General features: G+C 63.8%; 3 protein-coding genes across 3 annotated transcripts in view; 2 read left to right on the top strand and 1 right to left on the bottom strand.

Annotated features, from left to right (window-relative positions):
- Positions 1 to 829: 829 nt before the first annotated feature.
- On the top strand, positions 830 to 5,107 carry ARHGDIG (Rho GDP dissociation inhibitor gamma). Its single transcript, XM_065644870.1, has 6 exons — positions 830 to 1,113; positions 2,292 to 2,474; positions 3,484 to 3,567; positions 3,644 to 3,720; positions 4,432 to 4,495; positions 4,579 to 5,107. Exons 1-6 carry the CDS (start codon positions 1,041 to 1,043, stop codon positions 4,776 to 4,778), a joined length of 681 nt encoding a protein of 226 aa, XP_065500942.1. The 5' UTR covers positions 830 to 1,040; the 3' UTR covers positions 4,779 to 5,107.
- Positions 5,108 to 5,335: 228 nt separating this feature from the next.
- Positions 5,336 to 8,707, top strand: PDIA2 (protein disulfide isomerase family A member 2). The gene is made up of 11 exons (XM_065644944.1): positions 5,336 to 5,552; positions 6,016 to 6,222; positions 6,522 to 6,655; positions 6,723 to 6,860; positions 6,934 to 7,050; positions 7,130 to 7,255; positions 7,335 to 7,529; positions 7,869 to 7,989; positions 8,125 to 8,306; positions 8,398 to 8,484; positions 8,627 to 8,707. The coding sequence occupies exons 1-11, from the start codon at positions 5,336 to 5,338 to the stop codon at positions 8,705 to 8,707; spliced, it is 1,605 nt and encodes a 534-aa protein (XP_065501016.1).
- Positions 8,708 to 9,331: 624 nt separating this feature from the next.
- The window catches only part of AXIN1 (axin 1), a 71,384-nt gene continuing 67,196 nt past the window's right edge, over positions 9,332 to 13,519 (bottom strand). The window contains exons 9-10 of the mRNA XM_065644997.1: positions 11,909 to 12,076; positions 9,332 to 11,063 (exon numbers count right to left, since the gene is read on the bottom strand). Coding sequence (XP_065501069.1) covers positions 10,937 to 11,063; positions 11,909 to 12,076 — 295 coding nt within the window. The 3' untranslated portion in view covers positions 9,332 to 10,936. The remainder of the gene's footprint in view (positions 11,064 to 11,908; positions 12,077 to 13,519) is intronic.

Here is a 13,519-nt window from a genome sequence, read left to right as displayed (position 1 = left end):
GGGGGGGTCCGGGCATGACCCCGGGGGGGTTCCGGCTTAGACCCCAGCATCACGCCGGTGGGGGTCCGGGCATGAATCCAGAGTCACGGCGGTGGGATCCTGGCAGGTTCCCCGAGCCGACCCCGGCATCATGCCGGGGGTGTCTCGGTATGACCCTGGGGTAATGCTGGCAGGGACCCTGGGGTGTCCTGGAGTTTACCCGGCATGATGCTTTGGGTCTGGGCGTGACCCTGTGGACATGGCAGCCGCGGCTCCGGTACCCGGGACCAGCCCTTGCTCCGCCCGCGGGCCCCACAGTCTGGCCCGCTGGCCCCCGGCCCCCCACAGCCCGCGCAGCCCGGGGCCGCGGCTCCGCTGGCCGGGTCGGGGGAGCGCAGGGCTGGCCCCGGTCCCCCGCGGGGGCTGAGCCGGTGGGTTGCCAGGTGCAGCCGGGGGAGAACCGCTGTGGATGTTGAAACGGTTGTGCGGGCAGGGTGTGGACAAGGTGTGGGCAATACAGGCAGGGCGTGGGCAGCCGCAGGCAACGTGCGGGCAGTGCGCGCAGGGTGCGGACAGCTCATTGAGGCTGCAGGCAGTATCCTTGCAGGGTGGGGGCACTGGGGACAAGGTGTTGGCGGGCTGTGGGGGCCGTGGGCAAGGAGCAGGCAGCGCGGACTGGGTGCTCGCCGGGCGCGGGCAGGCGCTGCGCGGGCGCGCACGGCGGATGAGCTCACTGCAGTCTCACCGCCCATGAGCGGCGGGGCTGGAGCCGCCCGGCGCCGAGGGGCGGGGGCGGGCGGGGGCGGGCAGCGGAGCCGCCGCGTCTGCGGGAGCCGCCGCCGCCGCCCCGCCGGGCCGCGCCGGGCAGCGCCGGGGAGCGCAGCGGGGAGCGCCGGGGAGCGCAGCGGAGCAGCCGGCACCGCCGAGCGCGGCGGCAGCGGGCGGGAGGAGCGCGGCCGAGGGACCCGGCGGAGCCGCTGACATCGGCAGAGCCGCACCCCGGGCCCCGGCAGGGACCTCCCCGCCCGGCCCTGGGGGCGCTGGGCCCCTCCGGCCCGGCCATGCTCGGCCTGGATGTGTGCGAGGCCGGCGGGCAGCTGCTGGAGCTGCTCTGGCTGGCGCTGTGCTACCGAGGTGAGCGGCGGCCGGGCCGGGGGAGTGCGTCCCCGCAGCGGGAGGGCATCGCCCGGGTTGCCCCGGGGGTGGGCATCGCCTGGGGGCGGGGAGGTGGGCATCACCCCGGGGGGAGCATCGCCCCGGGTCCCCAACAGGTGAGCATCGCCTCGGGCACCAGGTGCGTTCAGGAGTGAGCATCACCCCAGGCCCTGGGGGACCGGAGCATCCTGCAGGGGCGGGGGACCCCCCCAGCCGCTCCCCCTGCCACCTTGCAGCCCGACCTGTGACACCCAGCACCTGCCACTCTGTCCTGACACCCATGAGGGGCTGGGCAAGGCCCTGGGCGGGTGTATCCCTGGGCTGGGAGCCAGCGTGGCCCAGTGCCGCATGGTGCCGTGGCAGCCGGGGTGCTGGGGCCTTTGCTGAGGGCCCAGAGGTGCAGCAGGGCCACTGCTCTGTGTCTCGGTCACTGCCACTGCCCCGGGGACCCGCACAGCTGGCCCTGTGGTTCCAGGGGCCGAGTACAGTGGGACCCTGTCCTGTGCTGTGTCCCCAGCATGTCCCCAGGGATGGGGTTTCCAGGGGCTTTGGGGAGCTCAGTACTTGCAGTCAGAAGGGGGTGGGGGAGCGATGTAGTGGGCAGGGCAGAGTGAGGGGCCATGGGGACATTGCCCATCCTTGTGCCCCCTGGCAGCCCGTCACCCACCAGAACCACCATTTGCCCCAGAGCTGGCTTTTTTTCCCTGCAGCCACTGGTGGTTTGGGTTTGGGATGGGACACGGGGCTGGTGGCTTCCCATTGGGGTTGGAGGGGGCCATGTGGCAGTGACAAGGACATCTCTGGGCAATGGGGCATGAAGGGCACCTGCAGGCCATGGTGGGCTGCAGGCAACCCCCAGGCTGTGCGAACCACGGAGGCACCAGCTTGTCTCGCTCCATGACTAGGCGGAAATGAAGCTGGTGGCAAAGCCTTGGGTCTCAGCTGTGCCACCGGGCCCTGGGGACATGGAGCCCAGTGGTGTCTCCATGGCCCTGAGCAGGGGCACAGCTCAGCTGCCCACAGGGGATTGCCCACATCCAGCTGTGGCATCTCCAGCTCACCTACCCCCTGCCCACCAGAGCCTGTGTGTCACAGAGTGGGGGTGTCCCCTGGGGTGTCCCTGGGATGGCGGGACTGCCACTGCCTGTCCCCTGTAGACATCATGGCTGACAAGGAGGGAGTGATGCTGTCACTGGAGGAGGAGGAGGATGCCGACGTGGCCCTGGCATACAAGACACCAGAGAAGAAGAGCCTGCGGGAAATCCAGGAGCTGGACCCAGGGGACGAGAGCCTGCGCAAGTACAAGCAGGCGCTGCTGGGCGCCATCCCTGCTGCCGTGGGTAAGGCTGGGGGCTGCCCACTACAGCTGGGCACCCTGGCACCCAGACCGGGTGATGCAGCCTCAGGGGGTTCAGGGAGCTCAGGCATCCTCAGCACCCGTGGGGCATCCCCAGTAGAGAGGGCACGTCCTCGCTGGCATCTCCCACAGGTGCAGCCTGTGCCCCCCACCTGCACAGGGACCCTGGCATCCCCCTGCTGACAGGGTAATGGCTGCCCGGGGACCCCGGTTACCGTGGTTACAGGATCACCGCCACAGTTTCCATAGGAACGGTTACAGGGGACCAGGAAATTCATTGGGATGACAGAGATGGAGCGAGCAGCTGCGGGGGCTGGGATGGCATGGCTGTCGGTGCCCAGACGGTGCCCCTTGCTCCCCGTGGCACCCACGGGAGCCACCCACCCCAGCCTGCTGCTGCCCTCGGTGTCTGTGGCGCCTGGGCTATCCTGAGGTGCTCCATGGGCCCAGGACCTCTGTGTGGTGGCTGATGGGTGCATGCGGGCTGGGGGGGGGTGTTGTGCAAGCTAGTGAGGCTTGTGCAAACCAGTGGGGGTGCATGAGGTGTGTGCAAGCTGAGGGGGGGGTGGGTGTGCAGGCTGATGGGGTGCAAGTGGGCTAGTGGGGTGCAGGTTGGGCTGTTGGGGTGAATTAGGCCAGTGTCTGCCTCAAAGGATGCCTTTGCCTGCACATGCTGCCTTGTCCTCTCCACTCCTCTTGGCCTACGCCAGGAGCATCACACCCTGCCAGGAGCTACCTGTGGCTGGGCCCCTTCAACGTGTTGTTACCCCAAAGGCCAAAGTTGGGGCTGGCCTGGGGTGCCCCTGGTCTCCTGCACCCTGCCTGGGCTGCCTGGCACTCGCTGGCTCACAACGCCTCCACCATGGCCACTATGGCCCTTCACGCCGTTACAGGGGGCATGGGCAGCCCCCCGGCTGCGCTGGGATGGAGGTGCCGGTGGCAGTGGGCTGGGCACAGGTGGGTAAGATCTGTGCCCTGCCGCTTGTCCCTAGATGCCAGCGTGCCCAATGTGCAGGTGACGAGGCTCACCTTGATGTGCGAGCAGGCACCAGGGCCCATCACCATGGAACTGACAGGTGAGCGGTGGGGCCACCCATGGGAGGAGGAAGAGGGGGAAGGGGTGCTGGGCTGATGGGCTGTCTCCCCACACAGGAGACCTGGAGCTGCTGCGGGGCCGAGCCTTTGTGCTGAAGGAGGGGGTGGACTACCGGGTGAAGGTGTCCTTCAAGGTGAGGCAGGTGCATGGTGCCCTGTGACCTCTGGCTGGGCATGGCCCTGCTGCCTTTACACCCCAGGGTCCCTGCTCCAAAAGGTCCCTGTTGCCCTGGGTCCCTGCCCTCACACCCTGACCCATGGTGTCCTTACTCCCCATGGATTCCTTTTCCGATGTGTCCCTGCCCCACAGGATCTCCTCCTGCCACCCGTGGGTCTCTGTTTCCCCATTGTCCCTGCTGCCTTGGGGCGTCCTTGCCCCACACCCCTCACCCCCAGGGTCTGTGCCCCTCTGGGGGGTCCCTGCCCACCCTGGGGTCCCTGCCCTCATGGGTCTCTGCCACCCTGGGAGTCCTTGCTGCCTTCAACATCACTGACGCTTGATGGTCACTGCTACCCTGGGGTCCATACCCCTCTCGGGGGTCTATGTCACCCCTGAGTCCCTGCCGCTCTTAAAGGTCCCAGCCACATTGGGTCCCTGCCTTTCCCAGGGGTCCCTGGAGGTCCCTACCCCTCCTGGGGGGCCCTGCCTTCCCGGGGTTCCTGTCCCTTTTGGGTGTCCCTGCCACCGTTGATGCTGCTCAGTGCCCAACCCTGCCCAAGAGGCTGGATCCTGGGGGGTCAGTATGGGGCTTTACAGGTGGGCGTCCCCAAGGCCAGGGGTCCCCAGGGGGGAGAGCACCATGCCATGGGGCAGCACCCATGGTGGCTTTGCCCTTTATCTGCAGGTGAACAGGGAGATCGTCTGCGGGCTGCGGTGCCTGCACCTCACCTACCGCCGGGGCCGGCCCGGTGAGTGGGGTTGGGGGTCTGGGGTGGGGGGGGCATGCCACTCTGGCCCCACTCACCCACCCCCTTCTCCCCTTCTCGCACAGTGGACCGTGACGTCTTCATGGTGGGCAGCTACGCACCGCGGGCCGAGGAGTACGAGGTGGTGACACCGGCGGAGGAGGCTCCGCGGGGCTGGCTGGCGCGGGGCTCCTACCATGTCCGCTCCCTCGTCACCGACGATGACAAGACGGAGCATCTCTCCTGGGAGTGGGGCCTCTGCATAAAAAAGGCCTGGGAGGACTGAGCCCCCATCACACCCCGGTTTCCCCCCACCGCCAGCTCGGGGATGCGGTGCCTGCCATTCTGGGGGGACCCCTCACCGGCACCACCGTGCTTGCCCCGGTCATGTGAAGGGTTGTGTGTGGGGGGCTCCCTTAGCGAGTGGGCACCCACAGTCGTGGTCTTCGCAACCAAAGTTATTTTTAATTGCTGGTTTTTTTTTAAAACACTGACGCCCACCTGGTCCTCGCAGCGTCCCCATCGCTGGGCCCAGGGCCGTGACCCTGCCGTGGCGGTGCCGTGCCCGGCTGCCCACCCGGTCGCAGGCTGTGCTCTTCCATCGCCATTAAACCCTACAGACTGGTCTCTTACTGGTGTGTCTGTGCCCTCATCCCTTCTGTCCCGCTGGCAGGGCAGGTTCTGCTGTGGGGACAGGTGCCTGGAAAACAGCCACCTGGTCCCGCTGCCTTATCGGTGGTGCCGGGCAGCCAGTAGCGAAGGGCCACGAGCCCCAGGGGATCGGCACCACCCGCCCCGGGGCCCTTATCTGTGTCCTCCCCCCTGGGCACTGGCTTTGGCACCATGCGGGGCTGGGGGGCCCGGCTGGTTTGGCTGCTGGCACTGGCTTGGCTGGGCCTGGCACTGGGGGGCGAGGAGGAGGATGGGGAGGTGGTGGTGGAGGAGGAGGGGGATGAAGCGCTCTCGGACGAGCTTGGGGAGGAGGACGGCATCTTGGTGCTCCATGAGCACAACTTCGCCCGTGCCCTGAGCGAGCACCGGCTGCTGCTGGTGGAGTTCTGTAAGTGTCCCCGCTGTGGGCAGGGGCGCGGGCAGGGGTGTGGGGTACAGACCAGGGGCGTGGGCAGAAGCAGATGTGGGTACGGGTGCAGAATGGGGCACAGGATGGGTGCGGGGTGGAGGTTGGGTGGTGTGGGCAGGGACAAGGCTGTGGGTCAGAGGGGCACAGGGCATGGCATGTGACAGGGCAGGGGTGTGGGGCATGGGACGGAGACAGGGACTTGGAGCAGGGACACAGGCAAAGGGATGGTGGGGGATACGTAGCATGGATGGGGGACACATGGCGGGTGTGTGGGACATGGGCCCTGGCGCAGGGGATGTGGGCAGGGGCGCGAGCTGGAGCCCTACAGGCTCATGCAGCCATTCTGTGCCCCAGCCACCCACTGAGCCCACCCTGGGAACCAGGGACACCCCAAAGCTGTCCTGGGGCCGTCCCTACCGCCAACACTGTCCGCTGCCCGCAGACGCGCCGTGGTGTGGGCACTGCCAGCGCCTGGCCCCGGCCTTCGCCCAGGCAGCAGCCACGCTGAGGAACGAGTCCAGCCTGGTGCGGCTGGGCAAGGTGGATGCCACAGCACAGGCGGCCCTGGCCAGTGAGTTTGGCGTCACCTCATACCCCACGCTCAAGCTCTTCCGTGATGGCAACCGCACCCAGCCCCTCGCCTACACCGGTATGGCTGCGGCACCGCGCGGTGGCCGTGGCACCCATTGAGGGGGACGCCACGATGGGTGCTGGGGTGGGCTGGCGTGCAAAGACAGGTGGCCGGGGGTGATGATGGGAAGGGTGGCAATGTCCTGGTGGGGAGTGCGGGGTGGCGATGGTGGGCAGGTGATGGCATGGCGATGGCGCACGGAGTGGTGCTGGCAGTGCTGCGGTGGTGATGGCAGGCGGTGCTGGGGCGGGAGGGCTGTGTGGCAGCCCCGTGAGGGGTGGCCGGGGTGACCACGGGGACCCTGTTCTGCGTGGCAGGCCGCATGGACACCGAGGGCATCGTGCGCTGGATGCAGCGTCGGGCCGGCCCCAGCGCCACGCTGCTGCAGGACACCGACACCGCTGCCGCCTTCATCAGCTCGCAGGACTTGGTGGTCGTCGGCTTCTTCAAGGTGGGCTGTGGTGAGTGGGGGCTGGATCGGGGCCGCGGCCGTGGCTGCTCACGGGGTGGCTGCGCAGGACCTGCAGGGCCAGGCAGCCCAGGCGTTTTACGAGGTGGCCGGCGAGGTGGTGGACGTGCCGTTTGGCGTGGCCGAGGCAGCCGAGCTCTTCCAGGCGTATGGGCTGTCAGCCGACACTGTCTGCCTCTTCAAGAAGGTGAGGGGGTGGCAGGGGGGTGGCGGGGCCATCCTGGTGCCCCCCCAGCCCTCACCAGCCCTGGCCCCGGCAGTTTGACGACGGACGGACAGACTTCCCCGTGGACCCGGCCCAGGGGCTGGACGTGGCTGAGCTCACCCAGCTGCTCCGCGTCCACAGCCTGGAGCTGGTGATAGAGTTCACCAACGAGGTACAGCCCATCCCCATCCCCGCCCCTGAACCCGCGAGGGCCATGTTCCCCCTGCCCTCACCCTCCTCCTCCTCCTCAGACCTCCGCACAGATATTTGGTGTCAAGATCCCCCACCACATGCTGCTTTTCCTCAATAAGTCCTCGCCGGTGCAGCTGGCACTGCGGGATGGATTCCGGGCAGCCGCTGGTGCCTTCCGGGGCAAGGTGAGGAGGTCCCATGGTGGGGACATGGAGGGGTGACCATGGGGCACCCCAACCTCCGTGTCACCCACCTCCCGTCCAGGTACTCTTTGTGGTGGTGGACGTGACTGGGCACGGTGCTGACGTCCTGCCCTTCTTCGCCATGACACCTGCCGACGCCCCCACCCTGCGCCTGGTCAAGATGGAGAACAACCGCAAGTACCGGATGGACCAGGACACCTTCTCGGAGGAGGCCATCCGCACCTTCGTCCAGGCGGTGCTGGATGGCAAGGTGAAGGTGAGGGATGCAACACTGTGCCAGCCGACACCAAGGATGCTTCCTAGTGGTGAGCGGTGGGCTGTTAACTCTGAGGCCTAATGATGGCAGTTGTGTGGTGAACACCAGCCACCTGCTCGCTGATGCTTGTGCTGTGGGGCCTGAGGATTTGGTGGGGGGTTTGTTGTGGGAAAGGAGTCAGGAGACTGTTGATATGGAGCTGGGATGGTGGCAGAGGTGGTCCAAAAGGCAGCACAGGCGCACTGTTGGCTACAGGCTGGGGTCCCCCATGCCATACTGTGCCTGTGGGGCCCTGGCACCACTCACCCCAGGCTGTGGCTGTCCTGATTGTCCCCACAGCCCCACCTGCTGAGCGCGGAGCCCCCCGAGGGCTGGGACACAGGGCCCGTTAAAGTCCTGGTGGGGAAGACCTTCGAGCAGGTGGCGTTTGACGAGACCAAGAACGTCTTCGTTAAGTTCTGTAAGTGCCGGGGCTGCCTGTGACTCTTCCCAAGCTCTGCACCGGACTCAGGGCCCCACTGTGACACCCCCAGTCCTGTCCCCAACCCCTGACCCTGGCAGAGCCCTGATCCCCTGGTTCGTGCCCGTCCCACAGACGCGCCCTGGTGCTCCCACTGCCAGGCCATGGCAGCCGCCTGGGAGGAGCTGGGCGAGCGCTACAAGGACCACGAGGACATTGTCATCGCCGAGCTGGATGCCACAGCCAACGAGTTGGAGGACATCACCATCAATGGCTTCCCCACCCTGCACTACTTCCCTGCGGGGCCGGGCAGGAAGGTAAGTGGGGGCACCCACAGGGCCACCCTGGCTCTGCCAGCACCTGGGGAATGGGGTCACCCCTTGTCTCCATTCCATCCCATGGCTGCAGATGATTGAGTACAAGAGCACCCGAGATGTGGAGACCTTCTCCAAGTTCCTGGAAAATGGGGGGACGCTGCCTGAGGAGCCACCTGCAGTGAGTGAGGTCCCCCCACCCCAGGGTCTCCCCACCCCAACACAGCTCCCAGCCTTTGCTCGTGGGATCAGCTCCTCTGGGATGGGGACGGGGACAGGCAGAGGGTGTGTGTCTGTCCATGCCTCACCACTGTCTTCTCCAGGTGCCCAAGACCCCCGAGAACAGCACAGGCAGCGAGGAGCCAAGTCTGCTCGGGACAGCAGAATCCCGGGATGAGCTGTGAGCCCCGTCCCGCTCGTGCTCCTGCTATAAACCACCTGGAAACGATGCGGGCTCCGTGTGTCTGTGGCTCCGCAGCACTGTGAGGTGCACGTTGTGGGGACACCCCCGTGTCCTGGGGACACAGCAGGGCCAGCTGCTGGGGCAAAGGTGACGGGGGGACCAGCTGGAGTCCCCTGGTCGTGGCTCCCAGGCAGCTCTCCCACCCCAGGTCTGGACTGCAGTCGTCTGCCAGCCCCAGGGGAGCCCCAGGAGCTGCTGTCCCAGCCAGCACAGGGCTCACCACAGTCAAGCCTGGCTCACAGCCCCTGGGACCCCCCCAGCATCCCCCACACTGTCCCCTCTCCCTGGGCTTATTGATCCCAGACCCTGGGCAATTCCCCTGGGGGCAACACCTTGGTCCCCCCCAGGCCGGGACCTGCCAGGCCACCCCTTAAGGGAGCCCACAGCCACTCCAGCCCCACCATGTGCCCAAGTCCACACCAGGGCCCTTTCCCCAACCCACCCCATCCTCCACCACCCCAGCCGGCTGCTGGGGGCCTGGGCATCTGCTCAGCAGGGAAGGAAGAAACCAGCAGGCAGTGGGACATGGAGTTTTATTTCATTTTATCCAAGTACCTTCGAAAAGATCATTGTACAAGTCAGCACATGAGAATGCAGAGGAGACGTCGCCAGAGTCGCACGGCTACTGTACATATTTACAGGGGACCCCCTGAGAAAAAAAGGGGGAGACGGAAATCCCGGGCATGTTAACAACCTCACCAGACACAACACCATCAGAACTTAAAAAAAAGGGGGGGGGAAAACCGCTCATAACGCTGTTCCCGGGCTGAATATGATTGTGGATTTTGTTGGATGTCACGTATAGGCTAGTAACAGAACCATGTTTTAAAGGCACTCGGTGACATGTACAACAGGCTGAGTTGCATCCCAGCGCGGTGCCACAGGGTCCCCGGCAGCTCCAACGTGCCACCGCGGCTGTGAGCAGCGCTGGGCAGGGCGAGCGCTGATGTGGAAGCCCCCGGGGCCACCCTGGTTTCTGCAGGTGGGCGAGAGCTGGTGTCTGAAGGAGCAGGGACAGGGCAGGGCCTGGGCTAGCAGGACAGGCAGGGCTGAGCGCAGCCCCCAGCTTTCTTGTGGCCAAATAAGCCCAGGAGGCTTCCCCAGGTGCCAGCTGCCCCGCGGGGTGACCTGGCCCTTCACAAGCCCCACAAACTGACACCAACACCCTCCTTGCGCTCGGCAGTGGCCTGCAGTGCCCTCACGCTGCCTCTCCTGAGACACAAGCCAACAAAAGACAGAGGACCCATAAAAAGATGTTTTTTGTCCTCGGACTGAGTGTCTCATCAGTTCCCCCCAAGGGAGTCCCCTGACCACAGCTTGGCACTGGAGGCCTGGGCACATCTGCACCGGGGACACGGGTGCTGGCCCTCTGCAGAGACACAGCACCCTCCTGGGAGTGAACCCTTCTCCAGGGGCAGGGGACACACAGGGGGACACGAGTGTGCAGGTCATGGGACACCAGCACCCAGCCTGCCACCCTGGCTCCTAGCCAGTCCTCGCACTGGGGGGAGCCCCCAGTCCCAGAGCTGGCACTGACCCTTCTATCCCTCAGGAATTTACTCGGTCGCAAGAAAGCTCAGGAGGGAAAAAAAAAAAACAACCTCATCCTACCATGTCCAGCAGCTGTGGCTGCCAGGGCAGCGAGAGACCGACTCGTTCCAAATGGCTCAATAGTCTTCAGAGGCGAGCTGGGACCACGGTCCCTCCCGAGTGGTGGCGCTCCGAAGCCACCCACGCCGGGAAGCAGGGCAGGGTGTCGTGAAAGTGAGGAGCAGACGGAGTCTGAGGGATGGCTGTACACTTTGGGCACGTTCTGCAGTACCTGTATGTTTTACATTTACATAAGAGCACTGTGACATTGGAAATATTTTCCTTTTATTACAATATATCAAAAATATGCAGCTTTAGTAAACAAGGTCATATTACACTTTCTAATGCACTGTACAATGCTACATTACACTTATAGTCGGTATGGAGAGGGAGCCCGGGCTCCCACTGGCAGGTTTGTGGGGTGAAGTGACACCCACCGGCAGCCCGGAGCTCGCCCAGGTCGGTGCCGGAGCTGGCTGTGTCCTCCAGCGCCCGTGGCAGTGGCACTGCCAGCGTCCGCCCCAGGCCCTCTCCTCCGGTCCCGGAGTCTTTCACAGTCCTGTCCTCACGCCATGGCAGCCTAGTCGATCTTCTCCACCTTCCCTATGATCTTCTCTTCGAAGATGGGCAAGATGGTGTCATCCTCCCGCACCTCCTCAAAGACCACACCACAGTCGAACTCGTCACTCACTTTCTTAAAGTAATACCTGAAAAAAACAGAAACATGGAGCAGAGAGGACAAAAAAGAGCAGGTGAATGGTCATGGGGGCACCACGGTCACCAAACCTGGGTATAACTCCTTTCCATGCCCCTGAGCTCATGGTGCATGGGGAGCAGCTCCCCCTCACATGGAGGCAACTGGAGCCACGCTTTTGCCCCTGCGCTCACCCAGTGAGCAAACCAGAGCGGTCAGGATCTGTGCTGGCACATTCAGGAGCTCCAGCCCTGAACCCAAGCCCATTCGGAGCTCTCCCAAAAGCAGAGGCTGGAGGCACTGAGGGTGCTGGAGCGTTTCTAGGCAGGCTTCTCTATGGCAGCTCCACTTGGAAGGGGGAACTTGGAGAGCTACATGTCCCACGTCTGGCTGCTTTGGGATTTGGGCAGGACTCAACCTCCCTATCCTCACTGGAGGAAACTCTGGGAAGAGCTGAAGTGGCTCTGGAAATCGGAAGGTTCCTCACAGCATCACTGACCACTGGCTGACACTGCTCCTCACCAGCCCAGGACCTTGTGAGGGCCCCACAGGGCAGCTCAGCAGCTTCTGTTGAAGTTGCCAACTGTGATGCAAGACATTTCTGGTATAAAACCCAACCTGCCCCCACCCTGTAACCTGCCTCTTCAACAGCCTTGGCTCTACTGGCACATCCCCACTGCAGCACACCTAGCAGGGGCCCTTCTGGAAGGCTGTCAGGACCTCCAGGAGCTCCCAATCTACCTCCACCGTGCTCCTTTGCCTTGGTGGGGGCAACACTGCTGTGTCCTGGCAGCAGCATCTGCCAAGGGTTGCTGACAGTCTGCTGGCACCACACCGCACGCAGGGAGCAGCCCTTACCTGTAGTTCCCTTTCTTGGTCAGCAGCTCCTTGAACTGTCCCAGTGTCACCACGCGCCCTTTGACGAGGGTGCGGTAAGGGATCGGCTCTCCGCAGAAGTAGTAAGCGACCACGATGTTCTCGCACGGCTGGGACGCTCCACTGCCTGGTCTCTTCTGGGGCTTCAACCTGCCGTGCAAAAAATACAAGCGACCTGCTGAGTGCGGGTTCTGGGGTTGCCCGGGCCAGGGGTGGGTGTCAGGCCCCACCAGAGAGTGACAGAAATGGGCTGGAGGAACTTCAGTGTGGTCCCTGAACACCCTTTGCTGTGACCACCAGCTCTCTTGGCACACTGAGGGTGATGAAGTAGCGAACGGCACTTGGAAAGGCTGGATGGGGCCAGGCTGCTGCTACAAGGAGGGCACAGGTTCCAGCTCAGCCCCTCTGTGCTGAAGAAACCCGTCCCCAGGCCCTGAGAGGGGACGGCCCTTCCCTCAGCACGGGGGAGTCACCGGTGAGCATCCCGGCGCAGGGCAGCAGCAGCACGCTCCTCACGCACACCGAGCATGCCTGGGGACCATAACGCAAACACTGCTCAGACTACTCGGGATTATTGCTGCCGTGGCCAAAACAGCTCGGCACGGCTTTCTGCGGACCTACATCTGCCGGGCTGCACAGCCAGAACCGCTCCTGCTCCCGCAGCTCCCCCAGGCACCTCTCCCGGCGCAGAGGGAGCTCGGAGGGGATGGAGCTCCCAGCGGGACGTGCCCTGGACGCTTTGCTATCTGCACAGAGTGGCAAGGCAGCCGCCATCCCCAAAACCTCCGTGACTTTAAACCTCCCGTGTTTTCCTGACTCTCAGGATGTTGGTCTGGTCTCTGCTTCCAGCCCACACACTGGGGTTCTGCTACGTGGTGCCATCACTAGACCAAAAGCGTCAGCCTAGTCCTAACCCCATTTTGAGAGGCTGACAAAAGTAGCAATAACAACACTCAGGGTACTTTGCCCTTCTGTGGAGCCTTTCATCTGGGGTGCTGTAAATGCTGCACAAACACTGGAGCAGCCTACGCAAACTGGCAACTTGGCATGTGTGGTCTAAGCCCTCTCTTTCAAAGTCACATACAGCAAATTTGGCAGCTTTAAAAAAATATTTGAAAAGCACGCTGGATAAAAAAGATAATTTTGTATTTACATGACTGGAAAGTTGCTATAAAAAACAGAATTTGCCAAGCACATGAGGTAATCACAGTTTTGGAACTGACTCTGACCCTGACCTTTAAACACTGGCTTGCGGGCAGAGCACCTTTCCAATGGCATGCCCACGTAAACGCTGGCATTGCCAACAAGACCAGGCACTATCTTTTCATGTCTTTCTAAAGGCATGAGAGGTTTGAAGTTCAGCTGAACAACCCTCCTGGTGCCTGCTCTGCCTGGGAGACCTTTGGAGAAGACGCAGCACCCTGAGAGGTGAGGGTCCGCTCCTGGTGCCAGCAGAGCTCCCGGAGCCGCTCCCATCCCCGCACCACAGCACAGGATGCCCTTTAGCTACAAAAACATTAAGGAATTGAGTCATTCTTGGAAAAAAAAAAATGAGGCATTTAAAGGAAAAATGGGTCATAAATTCAGGCAGAT

This window comes from Caloenas nicobarica, chromosome 14, assembly GCF_036013445.1.
Source record: "Caloenas nicobarica isolate bCalNic1 chromosome 14, bCalNic1.hap1, whole genome shotgun sequence".
NCBI lineage: Eukaryota > Metazoa > Chordata > Aves > Columbiformes > Columbidae > Caloenas > Caloenas nicobarica.
Note: the sequence above shows the minus strand (reverse complement) of the source record. Positions and strands in the feature narration are given on the sequence as shown.